This window comes from Galeopterus variegatus, unplaced genomic scaffold (assembly GCF_000696425.1).
Source record: "Galeopterus variegatus unplaced genomic scaffold, G_variegatus-3.0.2 Scaffold6319, whole genome shotgun sequence".
Taxonomy (NCBI): Eukaryota; Metazoa; Chordata; class Mammalia; order Dermoptera; family Cynocephalidae; genus Galeopterus; species Galeopterus variegatus.
The window spans coordinates 11951-35697 of record NW_007732430.1 but is presented as its reverse complement, the minus strand read 5'-3'; the positions used below and the strand labels follow the sequence as shown (position 1 = coordinate 35697).

At 51.1% G+C, this 23747-nt stretch overlaps 2 protein-coding genes and 1 long non-coding RNA gene across 3 annotated transcripts in view; all 3 read left to right on the top strand.

Moving 5' to 3' along the window:
- DLG5 (discs, large homolog 5 (Drosophila)) overlaps positions 1–6534 on the top strand; it is a 48998-nt gene extending 42464 nt beyond the window's left edge. Inside the window, exons 25-29 of the mRNA XM_008590707.1 lie at positions 1069–1212; positions 1478–1605; positions 2795–2904; positions 3565–3674; positions 4755–6534. Of these exons, the coding sequence (XP_008588929.1) occupies positions 1069–1212; positions 1478–1605; positions 2795–2904; positions 3565–3674; positions 4755–4858 (596 nt within the window). The 3' untranslated portion in view covers positions 4859–6534. The remainder of the gene's footprint in view (positions 1–1068; positions 1213–1477; positions 1606–2794; positions 2905–3564; positions 3675–4754) is intronic.
- A 4090-nt stretch (positions 6535–10624) lies between these two features.
- LOC103606119 (disks large homolog 5-like) lies at positions 10625–17566 on the top strand. The gene is made up of 3 exons (XM_008590708.1): positions 10625–10701; positions 13846–14158; positions 17339–17566. Exons 1-3 carry the CDS (start codon positions 10625–10627, stop codon positions 17411–17413), a joined length of 465 nt encoding a protein of 154 aa, XP_008588930.1. The 3' UTR covers positions 17414–17566.
- Positions 17567–17694: 128 nt separating this feature from the next.
- LOC103606117 lies at positions 17695–18971 on the top strand. Its single transcript, XR_551853.1, has 2 exons — positions 17695–18052; positions 18633–18971. It is a non-coding gene; the product is annotated as an uncharacterized LOC103606117 (long non-coding RNA).
- The last annotated feature ends 4776 nt before the right edge of the window (positions 18972–23747 follow it).

Here is a 23747-nt window from a genome sequence, read left to right as displayed (position 1 = left end):
TGGCAGAGATGGCCCTTGCGGAAAGGGTGCATCTGTCCTGTGATGCAGGACAGTGCAGGACCCTGGCATGTGTCCACTGTCCTAGGATGTGTGCTCTACCAGGCGGGCAGGGAGTGGAGGGGCCGGCGAGCAGCAGAAGGCAGGACAGCTGGCTCCCCTTACGCCCCTCTGTCCCTGTTTACTTGTAAAATTAAGACCTTGGGTGTAGTGAGTTGAGTGAATAACCCCTGTAGTTCATGACCCTTTGTCACCATCACTTGGGATAGGTGTTGGCAAACCACAGACCTGGGCAGATGTGACCGCTGCCCAGCCGTAAGCATGGGTTTTACATTTTCCAGCGTAAGATGTGAAAAGACCATTAGCCTTTTCTGTGGTGACAGTCGCACAGTTTTGCCTTTTTGCCTTCAGAGCCTGAAATATTTACTGTCTTGCCCTTTGTAGAAAAGGTCGTTGGCCTGTAGACCAAGGCAAAGTTTCTCTCTTACGTTGTTTTTTGTTTCCCTTCACTTGTGGTGTCTCCTCTCAAACTTCCCCGGTTCCTTCTGCCACAGACGCCGTCTTCGCTGTGCATGGCTTGGGTCCAGTGCATGTGTTTGTGTCTTTGAAAAATAGCCATTTCTCTATTCTCCCTGTCAGTTCTTCAGGGGTCTTTTTGCACTGTATATTTGAAGTTGTCCTTAGGTGCATATGCCTTTTGAATTATTCTGTCTTCCTGGTAAACTGACCCTGTTATCATTATGAAATTTTCTTCTTAGAAACTTATCTTGTTCCTCACAGCTCAAGAATTTGGCAACCGGCTTTAGGAGAAACCTTTGATATCAGACTTAGTTCTTTGCCCCATCCTTCCTTCTGCAGTCATGGCTCTTCAAGTCCTGGCTGCCGTGGCAGTACTAAACACCATTTTGGTGCTATCTGTGCCCCGCTGTGCCAGGGATGTGGGACTTTCAGTGCTGACACTGGGCAAGATACAGGCAAACCGGGGCGGGTGAGGTCAGGGGCAGGGCCCCAGCCTCTTTCTGCCTGCCCCTCCAGGGTGGGCCCATGACACTGTTGCTGTCTCTCCCTCAGACTCGGTGAGCCTGGCCTATCAGCGGGTCCAGAAGGTGGACTGTACCTCTCTGAGGCCTGTCCTGATTCTGGGGCCCTTACTGGACGTGGTGAAGGAGATGCTGGTGAATGAGGCACCTGGCAAGTTCTGCAGATGCCCCCTTGGTAAGGGCCGCCCTCTGCCTCCTGGGCTGTGTCTTTCTCTCTGTCGTTGTCCACCTGCCTCTCCAGCTGGCCGTGTGGTCGGCAGGATCCTATGGTGTTTAGAGCCCTCCTGACTTGGGTCAGGTCCATGTGTGGCCTTCAGTTCTTTCGGCAGAAGAGAGAACACTAGGATGGAGTTCCTGATGGCAGCTGAACTCAGCGTCTTCCCTGCTTGTTAGGGCCCAGCAGGCCACAGCGTCCTGATTCTTGTGTTTGTGCTTTGCAGAAGTGATGAAGGCCTCCCAGCAGGCCATTGAGCGCGGTGTCAAAGATTGCCTGTTTGTGGACTACAAGCGGAGGAGTGGCCATTTTGACGTGACCACAGTGGCATCAATAAAGGAGATCACAGAAAAGGTACCTGTGGCTTTAGCCTGTGGGTTGGACACCTGGTGGAGCCTGGGGATTGGACTCCTCCGAGCATGAGTCAGGGCCCTTTTCCCATGGTCCTCTGCCCTGGGCTTCCGGACCTTCCATGAGCTCACCTGGGACATGGGGTCCGAGTCCACCTGCTGCAGGGTTGCCCTTCTTGCTGTATGCGTTTCTGTCCTCGTAGCTAGCGAGCCAATCCCTTGGCCCGGGTGTAGGAGTTGCCCTGTGTATGTGCCGCCTCTCTGCTCCTGAGGCAGTCTGACAAGAGCTTTGAACTCGGGAGCAAGTTCAAAGGGCATCCCAGAACAGGTTCCCTGAATGTGTGTGCTAAACTTGCATGCACAGTGTCATGTGCGCCTTTCTCTGGGGACAGGGGGCACCCCTTCCTACAGGGCCCTGGCTCTGAAAGGGCTAAGAGGTGATGCTGTGTCTCTGGGTGCTTTTGAATGTCCCAGTGTCCCAGCGTCCCTTTGCCAGGCAGCATGAACGGGGGCATCTGTGGGTATGTGGGTTAGGTGACTGCTTGTGGGTCTGAGGACACGGTGGCCCCTTGGGCACCATTCCTCCAGGCTGCATGGTGGCCTGGCTGGGCTTTGGTTCCCTGCTCTGTTAGAGGAAGGCACTGGCACCTCGCAACTGTGAGTACATGCTACCCAGCTGAAGCCAAAGAGCTCTGGCCACGGGAGTCCTCTTCCGTGGAGCTTTTGGTGGCCATGGAGAGCCACCGGCAGAGCTCCTGTGGCCCTTCTTTATCTCACACTCCACCTGGAGGCACAGGGGACCCAGGGGGCATATTTCAGTAATAGCCCCAGGAAGGTACACGCTCCATTCCCCTCCCTGCAGCCCTGAGAGAGTCCGGCTCTTCCTTTGCTTAGTCTCGCAGAAACAAGGCTTTTGAGACTGGCTGGGTTAGGACCTTACCTGTGTCCCTGTATCTGGGCAGAGGCTGGAAAGGAAGTATGGAGTTGGGTCGGCCAGACTCCACTCGGCCCTGGCCCTGTCCTCAACCATCATCCCAGCTAAGGTCTTGTACGGAGATTTCCTGGGTCAGGTTCCCTCAGTTCCTTGTGTGGGGTCCTCATGAAACATGGGTGCTGCCTGATGTGTGGAGTGGGGCAGGGCTGTGTGACGGGAGGGTCCTGCCCTGGGTGCTCATTGCACCCCTCGCCCCCAGAACCGGCACTGTCTCCTGGACGTCGCCCCCCATGCCATCGAGCGGCTGCACCATGTGCACATCTACCCCATCGTCATCTTCCTCCGTTACAAGAGCGCCAAACACGTCAAGTAGGCCACTGGCTCCCTTGGGTCACCTGGGGCCTTGCTGGAGAGGGGGCAGTGGCTCCAGTGGGGGCGGGTGTTGGGGTGGGATGGAGGAATGAGAAATGGTTCTGTGGACAGCACATGTAGGAAACGACCCTCGCCTCCTACCCAGTCCCATGTTCAGAGGGAGGTGGGGTTAACCACACACAGCCCTCTGTCCCTACTGCCCTTTTGCCCTGTTTGGTGCCACCACAGTTCCTTGAGCAAGGCCATCTTGGCCTGTGTGTCTCCCTCCCGCCCTCTGTGGGCAGGTGCTCTGAAGGCTGAGGAGCTGGGTGACCTGGCCTACGTCCCACTCAGCCATGAGCTTGCTTGTTGCTGGGATGGGCTTTCACTTTTACTGAGCTTCCACACTGCCTGGGCTAACTGCTTGCCTAGGCCCCTCTCCGTTTCACCTTTCTGTGCTGCCGAGCTTCTGTACCCGTGCTTGGGGTCAGCTGAGGCATCTGCTCTGTGCACCCGTTCTACCCAGAGCCTCCCGTGCAGCCTGCAGGCTTTTGCTGTGCTCAGTGGAGGGAGTGCACGGGACTTCCTAACACAGCCCACCCCGGCTAGAGGAAGTCCCTGCTACCCTGGCCTAGGAGAGGCTCGAGACTCAACCTGGTTCCCTGGCTGTCCTGACAGGGAGCAGAGAGACCCCATCTACCTGAGGGACAAAGTGACTCAGAGGCATTCCAAAGAGCAGTTTGAGACAGCTCAGAAGATTGAGCAGGAGTACGGCAGGTACTTCACAGGTAGGTGTGTGTGGGCCTGGAGAGGGGAGCAGACAGCAGGGAAGGAAGCAGAGGCTTTCCAAAGCCAGCTTGCTTAGAATTGGTAACAGCCACGCTTCCTGGATGCCTGTGAATGCTGTTGTAAGCGCTTTCTTCGCAAGTGAGATGCTCAGATTGCAGGCCCAGGTCAGTGTCAGTGTCAGGATTTTTACAGGTGGAAATGGTAAGCTCACTATGTTTGGGCTCAGGTCATGATCTGGCCTTGTCTACTCCAAATTTTACATTTTTAGTGTCCCTGTTCGGGTCAGGAACCGTAGAGGCAAGCTGGCAGTGTGGGCAGCAGTGGCAACTGTGGCCATCTGTCCCCAGCACCCTCCAGGGTACCATAGGCCTGCTTTGGTGATTTGGTGAAGAAAAGCTGCAGCCTGTGTGCTCATATGCATGTGCTCATTTGGGTGTGCATGCCTGTGTGTGGTGTGTATGTTTGCACGTGTGCATGCATGGGTGTGTGCATGCATGTGGGTATTTTAATTATCAGTTCATCACAGACTCATACTTTAGCCAAATACATGAACAATTTCTAGAGAAGTGAAATTTCACACCTCCAAAACTTACAAAAGAGCACCTCTGTTTTTTTTATTAGATTGAACAGACATAAAATTCCACTGTCCCTTTTCTGTCATAGTCTCTAAACACTCCCTGTCAGTGTTATCCCATGAACAATTTCTAGAGAAGTGAAATTTCACACCTCCAAAACTTACAAAAGAGCACCTCTGGTTTTTTTATTAGATTGAACAGACATAAAATTCCACTGTCCCTTTTCTGTCATAGTCTCTAAACACTCCCTGTCAGTGTTATCCTGGTGGGGGTGGGCAGTTTCTGTGTGAGCAGTCCACTCACCAGGGGCAGCTACCTTCTCTTTTTCTTCCCCACTTTCTGGCTGGTGAAGGAGAGTCGGATGGGGACAGGGCAGGAGCGCCAAATAGCTGGAGGCAGATAGCCAGACAGTAGGAAATGTGCAGGCTGCATGTATTTGCCTCACACCTGAGGACTTCCTTAGAGCTGGATGACATGAATGTGTTCTTGGGGGTTCTTTTGCAGGGGTCGTCCAAGGAGGAGCCCTGTCAAGCATCTGCACTCAGATCCTGGCAGTGGTCAACCAAGAACAGAACAAAGTCCTTTGGGTTCCTGCCTGCCCACTCTAGGAGGACGCGGTGCTGTGCAGTGGCTACAGCTGCCCGGCCAGTGTGAGCACCTGGCTCAGCTCTTTCCCGGTGGCTTAGAACAGAGGTCTGTCTGTGGGCCAACATGTAGGGGAAGGATCCAAAGCCAGGACTTCAGAAGCACCTCCTTGGTAGACCGAGGACCACAGCCCACAGCATCCAGGCCCAGCCAGCAGACTCTGGGCCTCTCACACGTGTGCTTTAAGACAAAACAATACAGAAAACACAAAGACTTTGGCTAGAGTGGTTCAACACCCAGCTTTCTTTAGCCAGCCAATCAGAGATGCTGCAAAGAGAACCTTTCCGATCACAAGTTTACAAGCCTTTTCTAAGTATTTGGTGGTTTATGTTTACTTGCTCGGCTCCATGTGGTTGGGGCCTTAGCCCCTAACCGCTGTGTCAGCACCCCTGTTGCTATGGTGTTGATTTTGCTTCTGTCTTCAGCAAAATGACCCTGGAACCTCATCGTGGCTACTTTGCTTCGGTAGGTTCTTGTCAGTGGGACCAGAGCTTTGACACACTTCCTGCTCCTCGGTGGCACCTCTCCTGGAAGGACATGGCGACAGCAGATGCTTAGGCACCAGTGGTGGCAGAACCAGTGCCTGCGTGGGGCGACTTGCCAGCTGCAGTGTTTTCCTCCAGCACTGGGGAAGGCAGCTCTGGTGATCTGACAAACTCATCTCTCAGCCTTTCTCTGCTGCCTTCCGCAGCCTCTTGTTTCTTCGCCATCTGCGTTTATTATTTAAGCACGATGTCTGCTCTGCCAGAGCTCCATGCATGCACAGTGACACAGTTGGGTTCTGGGCAGAGTATTCAGGTGGAACAGATGTGTTAGGTTCTGTGAGTCATGACAACCTTTATCAGTGCGGTGTTGCAGGGTAATTTTTAAACTTGATAGAGCGTGTCAGGCACATCACTGCTTTTTGATATGTACACGTTCAAGTTTCAGACTTTGAATCGAGAACTTTTAGGGGAATGTAAAGGTTGTCACTACAAAAATCTAGTAAGAAAAACCAGATCTTTTTAATCCTGGTTACAGCATTCACGGCATGAACCTTACTTACTCCATGAGGATGTCATCGTTCTGGGGCTATTTTTTCATTTTTTTCCTTTTGCACTTCTGATGCTGGATATGTCTGGCTGAGGATTTGATGTGGTTCCTCCTAAACTGTGCGTCCTGTTCACAATAGGTACTGTACCAGGCTCTGTGTAAGTGTCATCAGGGTAGGACCTATATTTTAATACTGTTCCTAACATTTCATTTTATTAGCAAGAAATCTTTGATTTCATTTTATTCTTTGTAATTCTAGACACTAGTTTGTAGTTTAGCCATTACTGACATTTTTTAAAAAGGGATCTATTTTCTTGCACAGTTGTTCAAAAAAGAGGCAAGTTTCAGTCCTCAGTGCTGTCCTTTGTTCTACAGGTACAAGTTTTCTAGCTGGGACAACTGAGAAACACCGTAGGCTCTTCTGGAGGTATTACACACCATCTGGGTGCGGGGCTGCTTTTCTAAGTCACAGACTGTTGGACTGTGGTGGTACGGTGGGCACAGGCAGGTACTGACCCCATAGACGGGGACTTTCTGTACTAAAATGTTACTTTGTACCCAAAGTTAAACAGACTTTAGTACAATGAATAAAGGTCAATTTCAGTAAGCTGGTGTGTATGAAGATACGTGAATTTCAGTCGTTTTCCACATCTTCCTGCTCCCTCAGCTTCCCTTCATTTCTACATTTGAGACAGCTCTTCTCGGCAGCATGTAGCTGGGATTGGCTGATGCATGGGGTTCTTTCCAGCTCTTGTGATAACGAGTCCCTGTTTCCTGCTGCCTTGGCCTCTCTCCGATTCCTCCTTTCCTGCCCTCCTGTCTGTCTGTCCATCCAGAGGTGTGTGGGGTGGTGGTTGCAGCCAGGCGGCTGACCTGTGGTTGACTTGGGGCTTGCGCTCAGGTCCTCACCCTCCCAGTCAGGTCTGCAAGGTTGGGCTGGGCCGTGACAAGCAAAGGGGATTGATCCAAGTGCTCTGTGGGTCTCCTAAATTCTGTGTCAGTTCCCTCTCTGAGGCCCCAGTTGGGGAGGGTGCCGCCTGGAGGGGACTGTGTTGTGGGACCTCCCAGCATCACACTGTGCAGTCACCCTGCATTGCAGGCCTCCTGGAGCAGCTTGCTGGGGCCTGAAGTCTGCGTTCCAGGGTGGGAGGAAAGAAAGCTGGGCACGGTTGGGGGGCTGTCATGTGGCAGCAGGAAGCCAGGTCTGAGGCCTGGGCAGAGCAGAGCCGTCCTCTGCCCCTTCTGCTTGGATGGGCTTGAGGGCAGAGTGTTCTGCAAAAGCTGCATGCTGGGGTTGTGGCCGGGCCAGAGGGGGAAGCCTCGATGTGTGTGCTTCCCTGGTCCTTTCCTGCTGGAGAAAGTTCCTCCATGGCCCTGCAGTCTTCACCTCCCTTGTGCACACAGGGATCACAGAGCTCTGGCAGTTGAGGAGTAGGACCCAGGGCCCGGTCTTCACTTGGCCACATGCTCACAGCCCCAGGGCCTGCTTGCACCTCCTTGACAGCCCAGCCCAGAGCCATCTTCAGAGGGGCAGCTGCTCCGTGGACTTTTAAGTCACCACCTGGCATATAGGGGCAGCAGGCACATGGGAGGAGGGGTGGCTGCTTATTTCAGGAACTCTTTCTTTTAAAGAGCTCAATTATGATGCCAAAACCTTAATAGTTTGCACCTCTGATTTTATTGTTTTCTTTAGACTTTTCTGTATTTTACAAGTTTTCTACAGTCAACATGGTTTTCTTCTATAATTACATGTGGAAAAACACTTAGCTTGTTTAAAATAGAAGCCAGTGAAGTCACTGAGATCCAGACCATCTGCTCCTGGACACCGTGAGAGGCCTTGGAGGGCAGCCCTGGATACACCACTGCATAGCACTGAGGGGTCCCTGCCCTTATGAGCCTCGTCTGCAAACCACCGCTGGACCATGCTGGGAGCAGGGGCTGTGGGTGAGGCGCAGCCAAGTGGGTGTCTGCCTTAGAAGCCCTTGCATGTCCCTACCCAGTTGAATTCCCCACCTTCTCCACCCCAGTGAGCACTGACTGGCCTGACTTATAGTATAATAATTTCCTTGTTTTTCTGTATAATTTTACCCCCAATGGAGCTCTCTTCAAACAGTACATTGTTCACTTTGAAAACAGTGGGCATCAGGGACAAACACAGCTGTGCAGGGAAAACACAACATTGGTGCTACTGGATGAAGTCCGCCAGAGAAGGTAATGTGATCTCCAGGTCAGAGTGGACCTCAGCTTCCCCAGGAACTTCCAGGAGCCCCTTCTGGGGACGTCACTGAACAAGGGGCCGCCACAGTCAGGGCACGTGGCAGTGCTGTCCACAGACCAGGTCCTGATGTCTGGCGGAAGTATGATCAGAGGGCAGGGCTGGTGTTTTCTGTTTTTACATTCACCAGAACCAACCTCTGGATTTCAGAGGTAAGTCAAAGCTGAACACTTGTGCAGGATGAAGTGAGAACCTCCAGCTGATCAGGAGAGCAGGAGGTTCGTCCACTCACGTCAAGATGAGCCTAGCAGAAGTAAGCGTGTGGGCAGGATCACCTTGACATCCTGTCCTCAGCTGAGCCACTTGGAAGCCACAGGGATCTTGGCGCCAGTAACTCCCAGCATTCCTGTCTTGAGTCTCCAAAGCAGACCCATTGCCCTCTCAATCTGGTGCCAGTTCTCACCTTGGCACCTCTCCTCCATTTTCCTGAGAATGTCCCTGGAATGGTCTTGATTTCTTCCTTTGATTTTCCTTTTCTTCTCTACTTTGACAGATCTCCTCTTTTCTGTGAAGAAACAGAGAGGAGAAAAGGTTAACCCCAGATATGAATGATTTCCCCACAGGAGGGTGACTGGTTTTCCTTCTCCTAGCATTGCTTTCTGGAAAATGTCTGGATTGAGAAAAAATTAGCAAAGGCTGTGTCCATCCTTGTGTGTGGACGGGAAGGTCTGGGTCAGGAGGCCTGGGAGTGGACACACAGACCCTGAGAGCCAAACAGCCAGGACTGTGCCAGCCCCCGTGGGGCATCTCCCCTCCTCTCTGGAGCCGCAGTTACTCCTGTGTTCAATCTTTACTTTTTGATGGTTGTCCAGTACAGGGATCAAACCCAGGACCTTGGTGTTACCAGCACCATGCTCTAACCAACTGAGCTAACCAGCCAGCCCAGTTCACTCAACTTTTATCTTCCAATCCCTAGATCTTGATCTTGCATGTTAGAGGCTCTAACCTCAGAAGTCTGGCAATCCTTGGGCATCTATTAAGGATTAAGCATGGGAGATTTAAAAGTCCTCCCTAGATCTTGATCTTGCATGTTAGAGGCTCTAACCTCAGAAGTCTGGCAATCCTTGGGCGTCTATTAAGGATTAAGCATGGGAGATTTAAAAGTCCAAACCAAATGGTAGGAGTGTAGTCTTTGAGTTTCGCTGGAGGATGGCTGGGTTGGGCTGTTCGTTGGGGACTCTCTTTAGGCTTTCTTCGGGGGTTTGTCAGATTCCCCAAAGGAATACTTCCTCTTCTGACTGGAGGAGTCAACCTGTCAGCATCCACGCTCCAGGTGGGGAGGAAGGCTCGGGTTCCTTGGTTCAGCACTCCACGTGGCAACGTGCAGTCATATCCTCCTCCTGTTTTCAGCATGGCACCACTTATCTGATCTGTGCTGGATCCCCCAGTCTAGAAATCTTCCTACACTCTCTAGGGAATAAGCCTTCTGGCTTCTGCCGGGTTGAGGGAGAGGCCATAGCCTGGTAGCTTGGAATCTAGAAATCTGTTTCTCACCCATTCCTCATTTAAGCTACCCCTTATCCACAGGTTCTAGAAGCAACAAAGCCACAGCTCCTCGTATTTAAAGATTAGTAGCATTTTCCTCTGCTGGTTTTGGATGTGGTATTCTCAGGTCTGCTAAGTTATTTGCCACTGCTCTCTCTGCTTTTCAGCTTCTAAAATGATTTTGTGGTGGTTACCTTTCTGCTCTCCCTGTATTTCTACAGTTATGTCTTTTTCAAAGAAATCCTTTCCCACTGTCTCTGTTTTTAATGGTGTTTTAAGAGAGGAGAAAATAAGCTTATGTATCCATCTGCTTTCTTAACCCAGAAGGAAGGTTGATACCTTTTTGTATTTCTTTACTGTATATTATGTTACTATCATTTTGGGGATCTTGGAGGGACTAAAATACATGCCTTGTTCCTTTCAACAGCAGCATCCCCTTCCAGTCTGTGGATGTGTCAGCCAGGCTTTCGATAGAGAAGCAGAACCTGTAGAAATCAGGATCACACACACACACACACACACAATGTATATACATAATACATACCCATAAATGTATATACATAATATATACATAAATGTATATATAAGCTACAAGGAATTGGCTTCTGTGATGGTGGGTTCTGGCTAAGCAAGTCCAAAGTCCACAGGGCTGGTAGTGAAGACAGGAAGACCACAGGCACTGGCCGACACTGCTGTCCACAGGTCGGGGAGGGAAGAGCTCGAGCAGAATGGAACCCCACGGTCACGGCTGATACTGCTGTCCACAGGTGCAGCTTCTTATTTGGCATAATAGATGGATTCTGTCATGCTCTCGATATTGCTGGTATGAACAGGAGGTCAAGAGTTACCACTTACAGCCCACCTACCGGGTCAGCAAACATTGGTTCATTCTCCACTGTGCACAGGAAGGGAGCTCAGGGGGAGCTGACTGCGAGGGATGTGTCAGTGTGCACCTGTGTTCCTGAGACGCTCTTCGGCAGCCCTGCTGGATCTACAATGGCCAATGCTGATCAGGTACCAAGAGGTTTAAAGCCTCTATGCTGGAACTATCCACAAGCAGGAACTGACAGACTCACTCTCTTGATCACTCCCAACTCTGTCCCAACTCTTGATAGGGTCATTGTGCAGCCTTCGGTGGGATCTGTCATGTTGGGCATCATTATGTCATTCTAGTTCTCAGAGAAGGAACTAGCTGAGCAGATAGAGATAGCCGCCACACATCCCAGATGACCACAGCTAGCACAGCGGGGGGTGCCCAGACCAATGTCTGGATGAGACAATCGCTATCCCTGCAGTGGCCATGGAGATTCAGCCATTCCTGGCTGCAGCAGAACAGGTTAAGAAGGCTCCCAGAAGCCTTGACTTGTACCCAGTTGTCATCAGGCACCCAACAGTAAGGTATGAAACTCTCACCCACAAGGTTCCCCAGTCATTCCACAGCAGACAATTGGTGGAACGAGACACAGCCATCACCATATGCTGGGCTCAAAGCCCCAGAAAGGACACTAGGAGCAGCAGCCATGACACCATGCCTGTCTCTGCATCAGCTCACAGCATCAGGTATGTGGGCTCTGACATGGAGACTTCTCCCGGGATATACTTCATGCCCTTAAGCTTGTTGAGATAGTCAGATATGACAATGACCCAGTCTGCGGGACAGGAAAATGCAGGGATGAAAAAAAGCCAGGAGCCCACAGTGGGGATAGGCGTCTCCGTGTGGGTGAGTGCACCCGTCTGTGGGAAGGGCTGGCAGAAAAAGGATGACCCCCCAGGACTGGGTGGAGGCCTGACTTTCCTATTGCAGGAAAGGACATCGCAGGTCACACGTCAGTGATGGGTGGGGGTAGGGTGATAAAAGATTTCAGGATTTCTGTGGACAGAACTGACAGTGCCTGCTTGGCTTAGGAGACCTCTCTAGAAGGATTTGGTGACCAGATCTTCCTGGAGCTTTTTTTTTTTCTTCAAAAGTAGAAAAGATATAAAAATGTATAAACTGGGACATCTTGGTCTTGTCCCACCCCACATCCCCAAAAGAGAACACATTTTTATTGATTTCTTTATTCCTACTGCTTCTTTCTGTAGATACCAGCTAAATCATGTATGAATTCCTATCCCCTTTCTCACCCAAAAGGTAGCATACACAGTATTCTGTGTCTTAATTTCATTTTTCATATAATAGAAACTACAGGTGGAGTGACTCTGTATTGCAGTCACTACTGTGGTGGCAGATGGAGCTGTTAGAATTGAGACAAAGTGTAGAGAGCAACCAGGCAAAGTGGCACAGGGATTCAGAGCCTGTCACAAGGAGCTTGTTTCCCTGGCAGAGGAGGTGCTACTGAAATGCTAAATAGCCCCTCAGAGAAGGCCAGAGAAGACTTGCATGTGTATGGGTGGGAGCTGGGTATCCCTGGGGATGTGTGAGGTACTAGCATTTCTTGTTTTATTTTAGGCAGTTGAAAACAGGGAATGTGATTTAAAAATATATATTTTTAAAGCTGTTTTAACGTAGAACCAGACTCGAAGCGCTGCTTTGCGCCCACCCTGTGGGGTTGGGGATAAGAAAAGATTCCTCTTCTGCTCTGGGAATTGTTCGTAGTCATTTCTGTGCATGAGATAGTCAGCATAAATCCTGGGGTTTCAGCAGGTGGAGAGTTTGGGCTGGAATTGGACAAGGGAGAGTGCCCATCTGGCCTCACCCCCTCGATGCTTACATAATGTTCTGAGCCTGATGTGTCGGGTGAGACCTTGAGACAGGGAGGGAGAAGCTGGGAGGAAGGGACACCTAGTGTTCTTCAAGGGTCCTGGGAAATGAGGGAAAGAGTGTGCAACAGAGGGTCAGCCCTGTTCCCAGATACTTCTCGGGATTCACAGACAGGCAGAGAGCCAGGCTGGAATGTGCTTCCTGCGGCAGGTCGAGCCTTCACTGGTTGTGCCCAGCTCCTCAGTGCTGGAAGAACTGGTTGAATCCCTTCGGTCAACCGAGTTCATGGGAACCGAGTTTAGCTTCTCTCGCTCTTCTGCTTGTGGGGGACGTTGTCCTTTGAGTGCAAGCAACAGAGAAGACCTACTCACACTGCCTTAACCCATCAGGAAATGTATGCCCTCACATCTGAGCAGTGCAGAGGTCAAGCTGGGCACTGCCCTCCTCTGTGGGGTGCCTTCCCCCTCAGCCTCCTGGAAGAGGGTCTGTGGCAGCAGTTCCAGCCATCACATCCAAACCTGACAGTGTTCAGGGCTGCACTGTCCAAAATGGGAGTCTCTGGCCACAGGAGGCTATTTACCTGTATATGGATCCAAATGAAGTGGAATGTAAACTTCCAGTTTCTCAGTCACATTAAGCTCATCCCACGTGCTCTGCAGTCACCTGTGGCTAGTGGCAGAAGAAGAGGGCTGGCTGCTCTGGTGTCTCCTTAGGAACACGAGAACCTTATCCAGAGTCCCCCAGCATGGTCACCTCTTATCAACCACGATTGGGTCTTTTGTCTGTGCCCAAACTAGTGGCTCAGAAAGCGTGGTCCCTGGACCCCTTGGGCACCTGTTAGAAATGCAGGGTCTTGAGCTTCTCCTTACGTCTGCTGCATTAGGAACTCTAAGGGTGGGGTCAGGCATCTGTGACTTAACAGTCCTCCAGGTTTGAGATGGGCCAGCCTAACCTGATCCCTGGTAAGGGACCTAGAATGTCTGAGATGGGCTCGGACCAGTCCCTTGGGTGGAATGACTGGTGGGGTCAGCCATGGGACCACTCCACACTGTCTGTATCTGTGAAATGAAGTGGTCAGACTAAATGATCATCAAGGCCACGTGGATCTCCCACATGCTGTGATCTGGCATTGTTTTGTTTTCATGAGTTCTGAAAAATAATGTAGCTTGGCTGTGGAAGAAACGTGCTGTCATTTCTAGTAGAGCAGAGGGCATGAAGTCCTCACTTCATCCTCTGCCTTTGTCAAAGGCTGAGAAAGATTCCAGGTCCAGGGGCACTGGTGCTCTGTGCCTTTCCTCTCTCGCTGGGGAGAGGGTGTTGCAGAGAATGACCTCACCGTAACTGTCACGCTGGACCATCCAGCACTGCGGAGCTGGCGGGAGGTGGCTGAGCAGCCCGGCAGCTGACCGGGCAGGCCCCCTGCACCCCTCCACGTCCTGGCTGCCTTTCTCCCCCAGGTTTGAGGCCATCCACCACGAGCTGAACAAGGCCACGGCCCAGAACAAGGACCTGCAGTGGGAGATGGAGCTGCTGCAGTCGGAGCTGACGGAGCTGAGGACTATGCAGGTGAAAACCGAGAAGGAGTCGGAGAAGTACAAAGAAGAGCGCGATGCCGTGTACAGCGAGTACAAGCTCATCATGAGCGAGCGCGACCAGGTCATCTCCGAGCTGGACAAGCTGCAGACCGAGGTGGAGCTGGCCGAGTCCAAGCTCAAGAGCAGCACGTGTGAGAAGAAGGCGGCCAGCGAGGGGGTGGAGGCGCTGCGGCAGGTAGGCGGGCGGGCGGGCGCAGCCAGCCTCGTGGCAGGTGGTGAGGGGCAGGGGCTGCGGGTGGCCGGGGTGTGGATGAGAAGCCTGCTGTGAGTGGGAGTGAAGCGGTTCCCCTTTAGGCCTAAGTGCTCGCTGGCTTATCGGACACCCCCCAGGTAACTCCCAAGCTCGTGCTCAGCGCCCAGCTTTATTCTGGGCTCCTGGGGACAAGGGGGAGGTCCAGCCACAGTCCCAGACATCTGGAGGTTACCTTCCAGGAAGAGAGTCAGATGACACACGCAGACACTCCCACACCCAAGCTCACGGTTAAGTCGTTGTACGTCAGTCTCGTGCTGAAAGTCAGTGATATCTCAAGGCTTTGTTCAATGTGAAGCAAGATCCCGAGGCCACATTCCCCAAACCATGGGTACGTTCGGCCTCGTCAGTCTGGAAGAGCCCCCTCAGGGGCTCTGTTCCTTCAACCACGTGCATCTCACCCAGTCTGCTCTTTAACAGGGTGGTCTGGGCTCCTGCTGGGAAGATGTGCTACAAGCTGAGCCCCAGGCCCTTCTCCTAAAGCCTTGCTCCCTGGGGGCCGTGCCTACAGGGTCGGGGACTGCTGTGCTCAGTCGCATGGGAACTGGGCCACTCAGCTTGGCTCCTGAGTGATCAGTGTGGATTCTCTGCATCCTCTTCGTCCAGCCACCTCCACCTCATCCTGGATGTGATGGTGGCTCACCCCCGAGTCCAGGCATGCCCTGCCGGGGCTTGGACAGGCCGTGGACATTCCCTTTCCATCCTGTGGGTCAGTATTGTAGCTCCGATTAGAGCTCCTAGACTCGATCTTCGCAGATTTCTTTTCTGTCAAGATAGTTGTCTATTGATGCGACTCTATTCTTCTGCTTTTCTGTGTGGGTCAGTGAGAATGCAGATTTTGAAAGTAGGAGAAGCGAGAAGCAAGGTGGTAAAGGTCAGACCAATTGGCAGGGATGGTGTGCACTGGATTATGACAACCAGATGCTTGTCAGGAATTGGCTCATGTTATTATGAAGGCTGAGGTTGCCTGCAAACTGGAAGGTGGTATGTGGCTCAGTGCAAACAGAAGCCTCAGAAGCAGGGAAGCTGATGGTGAGCTTCTCAATCCAAGCCAAAGGCCTGAGATTTGGGGTTGCCACTGGTGTAAGTCCTGGAATCCCAAGGCTCAAGAGTCTTGAGTTCAGATGCCCACGGACAGGTGGGAAGACTGTGTCCGAGCTGCAGTGGATGGTGAGAGATGCTCGCCTTTCCCTCCGTTCTTGTTCTCTCGGGGCCACTCGTGGATTGGATGGTGCCCGCCCATAGAGAGGGCAGGTCCTTCCCACCTGGTCCACTCAGGCCCATGTACTAATCTCTCCTGGAGACACCCTCACAGACACCCACAAAGATTGCTTTGCCAGGTTTCTGTGTATTCCTCCATCGAATGAAGTTGACACCTAAAATTAACCATCACACGTGGGCTTCGGGATCAGTTAGAGTCCACATCTCAGACCGTCACTCACTGGTGTGTGCTGTGGACACAGAGAGTAACCTCGACTAGGTTTTCTCCACGATCTGCAAAATGAAGATAACAATATCCTCCCTGTGGGGATTGGATGGGATAACGGATGAAAAGTATTTCAAACACTGCTGGGCATGAAGTCAGTGCCACCGGCGGTTGTCATTTGGGAGCCTGGAGTCATGGGGCTGAGGAGCGAGGGCTCTGGATCCAGGCTGCCTGGGCTCTGCTCCCATCTCAGCTAACTGTGCGAGTCTGAGTCCACTACCTCCCTTCCCTGGGCCTCAGTTTCTCACCTGTCGATGGGGACGATAGTGCTGCACCCACCTGTGGGGTTGGTGTGAAGGTTAAATGAATGCCTGGGACATCCATGTCAGTTGCAGTCGTGGGGGTGGGTCGTGGACTGTGAACCCTGAAACCCCCTTCTCGGGTGCTCATTGAGTCTTGTCAGCCACTGTCCGTGGCTGCTCAGTCCTGCAGGGATAATTTCCCCACAGTAGTTAAGGGTGAGTCCAGAAGGGGCACCAGGCGCGTCCAAAGGAAGCCTCGCTTCTCAGCGATTCGCTACGTCGGCGAGTCAGCCCCCACAGTCACGTTCACAAAGTGGGTGGCTGCTGTGAGCTCCTGTGGCTCCACCAGGGACCTCGGAGGGTTAGGCCAGGCCTCCGGTGGAGACACGGACAGGGACGGGTGTAAAACCACCGTGGATTAGTTTCTTTTTCTGGAACATTTCACTGAGGTGCTTTCCCCCTAGATGGCTGGATTGCTTTCTTCCTAGAGACAGATTTGGATGTGGGTACGAGTGGTGGCAGCTGCTCTTTCCTAAGAACAAGGCACGGGGTTTCCCTCAGGACACGTTTGCTCTGGGGACGGGTGAGGACGGACTGGTGGGGTAGGCAGCGAGGCCCGGGACTTACCTCCATCCTGTCACCCTCTTGTCAGCTGGGAGCTGGCAGCCACACCTGGGCTGGCTGGGCAGGCCCCTCAGGCAGTTGGATGGCTTGGAAATGGCAGCTGTGCAGAGGAGAGGACGAGGACACGGCCCCTGGGCCCGGGCTTTGAAGCCAGCTGCCCTGGTCCTTAGGAGCTTCTCTGGGTTGCCCGTGCACCTTCCTCCTCAGCCTGTGTCTTCCACTCTTCTCGGGGCTCTGGTTGGCCAGTCCTGTCCCATGTGCCAGGCCCAAGGGTTGGCTGACAGATGGTATGTCCTGACCAGGCAAGGATGCAAGGAATAGGTCCCAAACCATTCCCTCCCGGAGGTGACAAAGCCAGACTGGGGAGAGAGAGGGTGTCTTCAGGGTCCAGAGCTAGGGCTGGGTTAGTGGGGGGTCAAGTGCTTGATGCTGGAGCCAGAGAGCCTGGCCTCGGGGGTCAGTTCCACCTCCTACTCTCTGGAGCTCAGTGATCTCATCTGTGACAGGGGGATGCTACCAGGACCTACCTTGTTAGGGTTATGTTGAGTAGCTAATGTTTTGTTTTCATGTTTAAGAAAAACTTTTAATCTGTAGCTACTTGATAATGTATGTGTTTATGAGCAAAAATTGAAGTATTTACTTTTCTCTCTACTTGATCCTTCCAGGATTTTGAAACTATTCGTCAGTATTCTTATTATATGGCAATATTGTTATTTACGTAAGTTCAATAAGAATCTGTTCTTCTTGTAACAGGACACAATTGGAGACACTGGTTATTTTACCAAAGCTTTAACTGGAATGTCGTATATGACCAGACTCCTGCTTTAAGAATTTGAGGCTGACATTTTTACAGAGCCAATAAAAAGCTCCTTGGAAAAACTGGCCTGATAACTTGTCTACGTGATTGCAAGGTTCCTGGCCTTGAGGTAGGTACAGAATATAACTTCCTGACAGGCACGAACCTTGATATTTTGGAGACCTCCAGAAGAGAGGAATTAATTCGACTTGTATGGGTAATCAGAGAGTGAGTCAAATTCTTGGCTTGGCTTCCTAAGTCCCAAGAGAATTTTGTAGGGCTAAGCTGAGATTCCTTATAAAAGTCCCAGCAATGCCAACTCGAAGAGAGTGTATATGATAAATCATTATTCTTGCTGAACTTTATGTAAATAATCTGGCCAGAAACTAAACTTATTTTGCAAATATCCTAGTCTTCTCATAAATATCTTTGGTAAAAACAGGCAACTTGCAGAGAAGACAGTTACATTTCAAAAGAAAACTATAGTGCATCTGTTACTAGATTCTAGTACTGTCTTTTAATCTATTGGTAAAGTTTGTATCCTCTAGGCTCCAGCAGCTGCCCATCAAGATGATGGTGCCACGAGGATTCCAACCTGTCTCCTCCCATGAGGAACTGAGTCCCTATAAATCACTTGATCAGTCAGCGAGAGATCTTTACACCTCCGGCAGGTAGGCAGGGACACACCCATGGCCAGCAGGAAGGAGGTTCAGAATAGAGACCTTCAGCTCTTTTCTCCTTAAGAATAAGGAGGATGGAATCTCTCAGGGGGAATGAGACAGGCTAGGGCTAGGCCTGTGAACCAATCCAACTCCGTTTTCCCCACAGGGACATTTTGTTACTTTCCCACTCCTCAGTCATGAGAACCCCAGGGCATGTGATTATCCCATGGCCCTGATAAAAGTGACCGAAAGAGGCCAATTGGGTATAACTGCTCTGATGAAATAAACTGAGATAAGAGGAGAAAACATATTTACGGAGTTCCAAAACCTCTTCCACGAGGCTTGTTAAAGTACAACTGTTCACTTTGTTTAAAACTTATCATTATCTACCCATTCTTTCTTTTCCCAAAATTGTAAAAATTAAGTTACAGATTAACCGTAAGTCCCATTTAGGAGCTACACACATGATGCTCCCGGAACTGACCTCCCTTGCAACCACTATAAAAATACCAGAAATCATCAAAGCAAGATGCTGACATCAATTGAGGAACCGCTTGCCTTTAAAAAACCTTTCCCCAACTTCTACTAGGCAGCTAGCTGACTCCTGCATGTGCACAAAGCTTCAAGGTGACTGCTACAATGGCCCTCCTGGGGTGATGACAATGAGCAACACCAAAATCTTGGACCTACTGAGCAGGCGCAAGGAGCAAAGCCTTAACTGAGCATGCATCCATGACACAGCTAGGAAGAGCAGAATGGACCACCTCCAGAGGGCAGAATGATGCTACTGGCCTGCACTTCCTGCCCCCTCGCCCCCTTGCCCTATAAAGGATCCTGAACAGCTCCCCTGAGGGAGCTAGCTTCCCTATTGCTACCTCCCTTATGTGCAAGTCTGTCTTGTCTTTCAATAAAGTATAGCTTGCCTTACTGCTAGGTGCATTGTTCATTTCTATGACTTTGAGGCTCAAGAGCCTAATTTGATAACAGATCTTTATATGGTTTGTAAACACTTTGTTTTCTGCCACAAATGTGTTTCTGCCACATACATGTCCTGTTCAAAGACAGGATTGAGTGTGCACACGGATGTGCTAGCCCATGAATCAGCATACTACAGCCCATGAGGCAAATGTGGCCCACTGCTTGCTCTATGCAGAAACTGGTGTTGGAACTCAGACATGCTCTCACTTGTTCCATATTGACTGTTGCTGCTTTCATGCTACAAAGGCAAAGCTGAGTGATTGTAGCAGAGACTATATGGCCTGCAAAGCCTAAAGTATTTACTATCTGGCCCTTTCTAAAGTAAGTTTGCTGACCCCTGCTCTGGAGACAGGGTTTTCCAACTTGAGCATGCATCAGAGAGCTTGTTAAAGCACAGATCGCTAGTTATTCCCTGCCTCCAGAGCATCTGACTGAGGAGGTCTGGGCCTGAGAATTTGCATTTCTGACAAGTTCCCAGGTGAAACCAGTGCCCCAAAGAGGCATCAAGTTTCTTTGCTCCCATTCTCTGACATTCCTGAGGACTTCTGCAGCTTTTGCACATATTCAGTCTGAGGCTGTCCCCTTCCCTCTCTCCTCCTTTCTTGTTTGCCTTACAGATGACTTGGGAAGGTCTTTCTCCCCTACCCCTCCATTCCATTCACTGCTCTCATCCTGCAGCTATGGCACTTGGTGGTGTGGGGTGGGGTGAGGATTAATCCTTGTCATGGAGATTCCCCAGGTCAGTGCAGCTGATCAGTGCCCCTTAGTGAGTGCCACCTTAGGACCATACCAGGGCAGGAGGCTGGGCTTCCCCAGAGCATGGGTAGAGGGGGCATCTCTGAGCTGCCAGGCTGCCTGCCTTCCCTGGCCTGGGCTTTGTCACCTTCATCAGGCCTGGGCTAGGTGCCTAGTGGACAGGCCAGCAGTAGAGGAAGCAAGTGGTGTGGGGATGTCCAGCAGGCCTGAGGGCACAGGTCGACCTGGCTGGACAAAGCCAATGGTTTTGTTGCCTGGTTGGACTGAGTAGGAAGAGCCTCAAACTGCAGTGCAATTCTGAGACAATCTCAACCAGGCCTACGGGGAGGCCCCAAGCAAAATTCCTTAGAAGAGTCCTGCATTTGGCAGGAACGGGCCATGCTCCTTCCTCTGCTCTGTTTAGTCTCTGCCTGGTAATGGCCCAGGGTCATTGTAGCCTTGGGGTGCACGGGACAGTCACTGGAAGATGTCAGTCTGGGGGGAAATTTCTACCCACAGTGGGTTCTCTTGAGGGAGATCCACCCAAGCGGCACATCTCCAAGGCCACCATGACACGCTGATAAAATGAGGGGCAGGCAGATCAGTGGCTTTCGAGTTGTTCATCTTTGCACACAAGAAGCATTTCATAGCAAACAGTGGCTATTAGAACTGCCCAAGCAACCCATTTGCTGCTCTTTTGAATCCCTTATTACAGAGAAGTATCACACACATATATAACGTACACAAATTACAAGTGCACAGACAGCACTTTGTACAGTGGTTATTCTTATAACCAATGTTCCGGTCAGAGCTGAGCACTGCCCACCCCCACATCCCGCTGCAGCCCCCCTTCCATGTCCCATAGAGGCCCTTGGAGGGAGCTGCTAGTTCAACTCTAGTGTAGTTGCTTCTTTGCTTTCCTTAATAGTCTTCCCAACTAAGTTTGCTCTCTTCCTCCACTTATCATTTTTATTTTTATTTTTTCCATGGTAAATTTCTTAAGTTTATTTATTAATATTATTTTTACATTCTAAGATGATGTTGCAGAGCAGTTGGGGGAGGAGGAGAAGGGGAGGGGGAAGGAAATAGGATGGGAGGAGGAGGAAGGAGGGGGTGTGTGGTTGAGGCCCATGGCACCCCCCTCATTCCTGCAGGGGAGATGAGGGGGCTTCCAGTGGTGGCTCAGTTATTGCTGGGCTGGATGCAGATGTCGGGGGGTTGCGGCTAAAGCCCTCCACCCCACACCATCCCAGCTAGGGAGCCCAGTGTGCTTTCTGTGATGGCTCGGTGCTCATCGCTGGGCTGGTTGTGGGTGTTGGGGGACCTGGCTGAGGCCCCCAGCCCTACCCCATCCCTGGCTTGGGAGCCCAGGGGGCTTCCGGTCCTTTTAGGGTTTTTAGGTGTTCTTTGGTGATGTGAGACCTTTACTAGTTAGTACCAAACTTTGTCTCTGGTCTGTGGGTGTTTCTTTTTTCTTCCAATTCTGTGTTGGATTATTCGCTGTTCCCACCACTTAAACTGTTCTTTGGTGATGTGAGACCTTTACTAGTTAGTACCAAACTTTGTCTCTGGTCTGTGGGTATTTCTTTTTTCTTCCAATTCTGTGTTGGATTATTCGCTGTTCCCACCACTTAAACCTACACTGGAACTAATTTGCTGTCCTTTGCTTACTTCTAAAATGGGGGAACTTCCTGTGGGGACNTGTTCTTTGGTGATGTGAGACCTTTACTAGTTAGTACCAAACTTTGTCTCTGGTCTGTGGGTGTTTCTTTTTTCTTCCAATTCTGTGTTGGATTATTCGCTGTTCCCACCACTTAAACCTGCACTGGAACTAATTTGCTGTCCTTTGCTTACTTCTAAAATGGGGGAACTTCCTGTGGGGACCAGCACTTGAGCCTTATAGTTGAGCTAAATTGTTGCTTTGCTGCTGATTCCCTGGGGAAGGCTTTTTTGCAGCTCAGATTTTTATTGTTGACCTTGTATGTACTTGTGGGTTTTGTGAGATCTGGTACACTGGGGTTGTACAGAAACTCTGGTCTGGGCCTCAGTCTTTTCAGCAAACAGCTCCCCTGCAGTTCTATGTTCCCAACCAGTCTCCACTGAGTGGGCCTGTGCTGACTGCAGGGCAGATCAGCTGTCCATGCTGTGCCCCAGTGGCCTGTCTCCCCCCACCACCCATGCTCCAAACACTTCCCATGGGATGGGTCCTGTACTGGTCCCTTGTGATGACTCATCAGCCTCTGAGTGGCTCCTTTTTTCAGTTGTTCTGGCTCCTCCCTCCTGTGTGGGTCCACAGGATCCCTGTCAGTGGTCTTGCTGGCCTGGGGGCCACCAACGCCCTCTTCTCCCAGCCTCCAAGCAACTTCACTTGAAGGACACAGCCGTGGCTTTTGCCAGCTTCTGCTGCATGTGCTCACCAGGACCTTGAAGTGGCTGGGGCTTGAAATGGTGGGAGTGGTCCTTTCTCTCATCGTGGCTTCTCCCACCTTCATGCACTCTGCAGGTCTCTCTTCCTCTTCCCCTGAGCTCCAGCAGCCCCAGTTTGGCTGTCATTGCTTTTAATAGTTGTAAATTGATTGATTTGTGGGACAGAGTGAGGCTAGGGACTGTCTATTCTGCCATCTTGACTGGAAGCCCATTGATCTTTTTAAAAATTCAGTTTATAACGGTTTTCCTGAAAATTTGCCTTAAAAGGGGGTGGGGCAGTTTCTGAGAACACTAAAGCTCTTTTCCTTTCTAATGTTCTACAGCTTTGAGTTTTAAGTTCTGGCACTTTAGAAAAGTAAGAGTCAGGCACGTGGAAAGCCTGCCCATTTATGTGGAGAACTTCATTTTTATGATTCTGATGGGAATCAGCTCAGCGTGTGCCTCCCCGAGGCTGCTCGTGTCTGCTCAGGGTTTTCCTCTATCAGGCATATTCCGCTGCTCTGAATTCAGGTGGTGTGGATTACAAACATCCACAGGTAACTCAGAGATCTTTTAGAAGCCAGATCCAGAAATGTCAGTGCTTAAATGAAAGAAAACTGGAGATTATTCAGTCTGAGCCTTCCACATTAGCAATAAGGAAACAGGCTCACAGAATAAAGTGACATGCCCAAGGTCTCAGCACCCTTGAGGAGCATCTGCTTAGGAGAAGTCACCTCCCACCTCTGTGACACCAGTGTGGCTTCAGCGGGTAGAAGGGATGGCCCGTGAACCTCTCAAGGCTGTCATGCCCCCTCCTCGTCCCTTGTCAACACTTTTACCCCAAGACAAAGAGAGTGTAAAAGAGGTGAGATCCTTGGGAAGGCGAGTCTTTGTGGTCTCTAGGTGTTGAATTAGGGGTTCTCATCTAGTGTACGGCATGGCCACAGACAACCAAAGAGGTGAAGATCTATGAGACCTTGAGGAAGATACATACAGTAATGATGAGGACAGCTATATGGTCCTTACTATGTGCCAGCCACTTCTCTAAGGGCTTTATTATTATATATTACGTATTTATATATTAACTTACTGAGTCTTCATTCCAGCCCTATTTCACAGGCACTATCACCCCCCCTTTACAGATGGGAAGATAGGTACAGAGAAGTTGAGAAACTTGCCTAAGGTCATACAGCTAAGCAGTGGCAGTGCCAGAGTCTGAGCTCCTTAGTTTTCTCCTAGAGTGCCTGCCAGGGCGTCTGGGAAGGTGGCATCCCAGTCCAGACCTGGGCAACCGGGCCAGGGCTGGTGGAGGACCAGTGTTTGGAGGAGCATCCAGGTGTGCTGCTCCCCCACAGGACACTGCAGGGCCAAGGGAAGTGGAGCTGGAGGAAAGGGGAAACTGCTTGGCTCAGCCAGTGTCCTTGGAAACAGTGACCTTTGAAGTCCAGCCGTGAGATGTCCTTAGGGCAGGGGCAGCTGCTTTTCCAGCCTCCCTATGCTCTGCCCAGAGGGCCCATGGGCAGTTTCTGGGCTGATTGGCTAATGCTGTGGCTAATACCTCTAACATGGAGGCATGACTTGCATT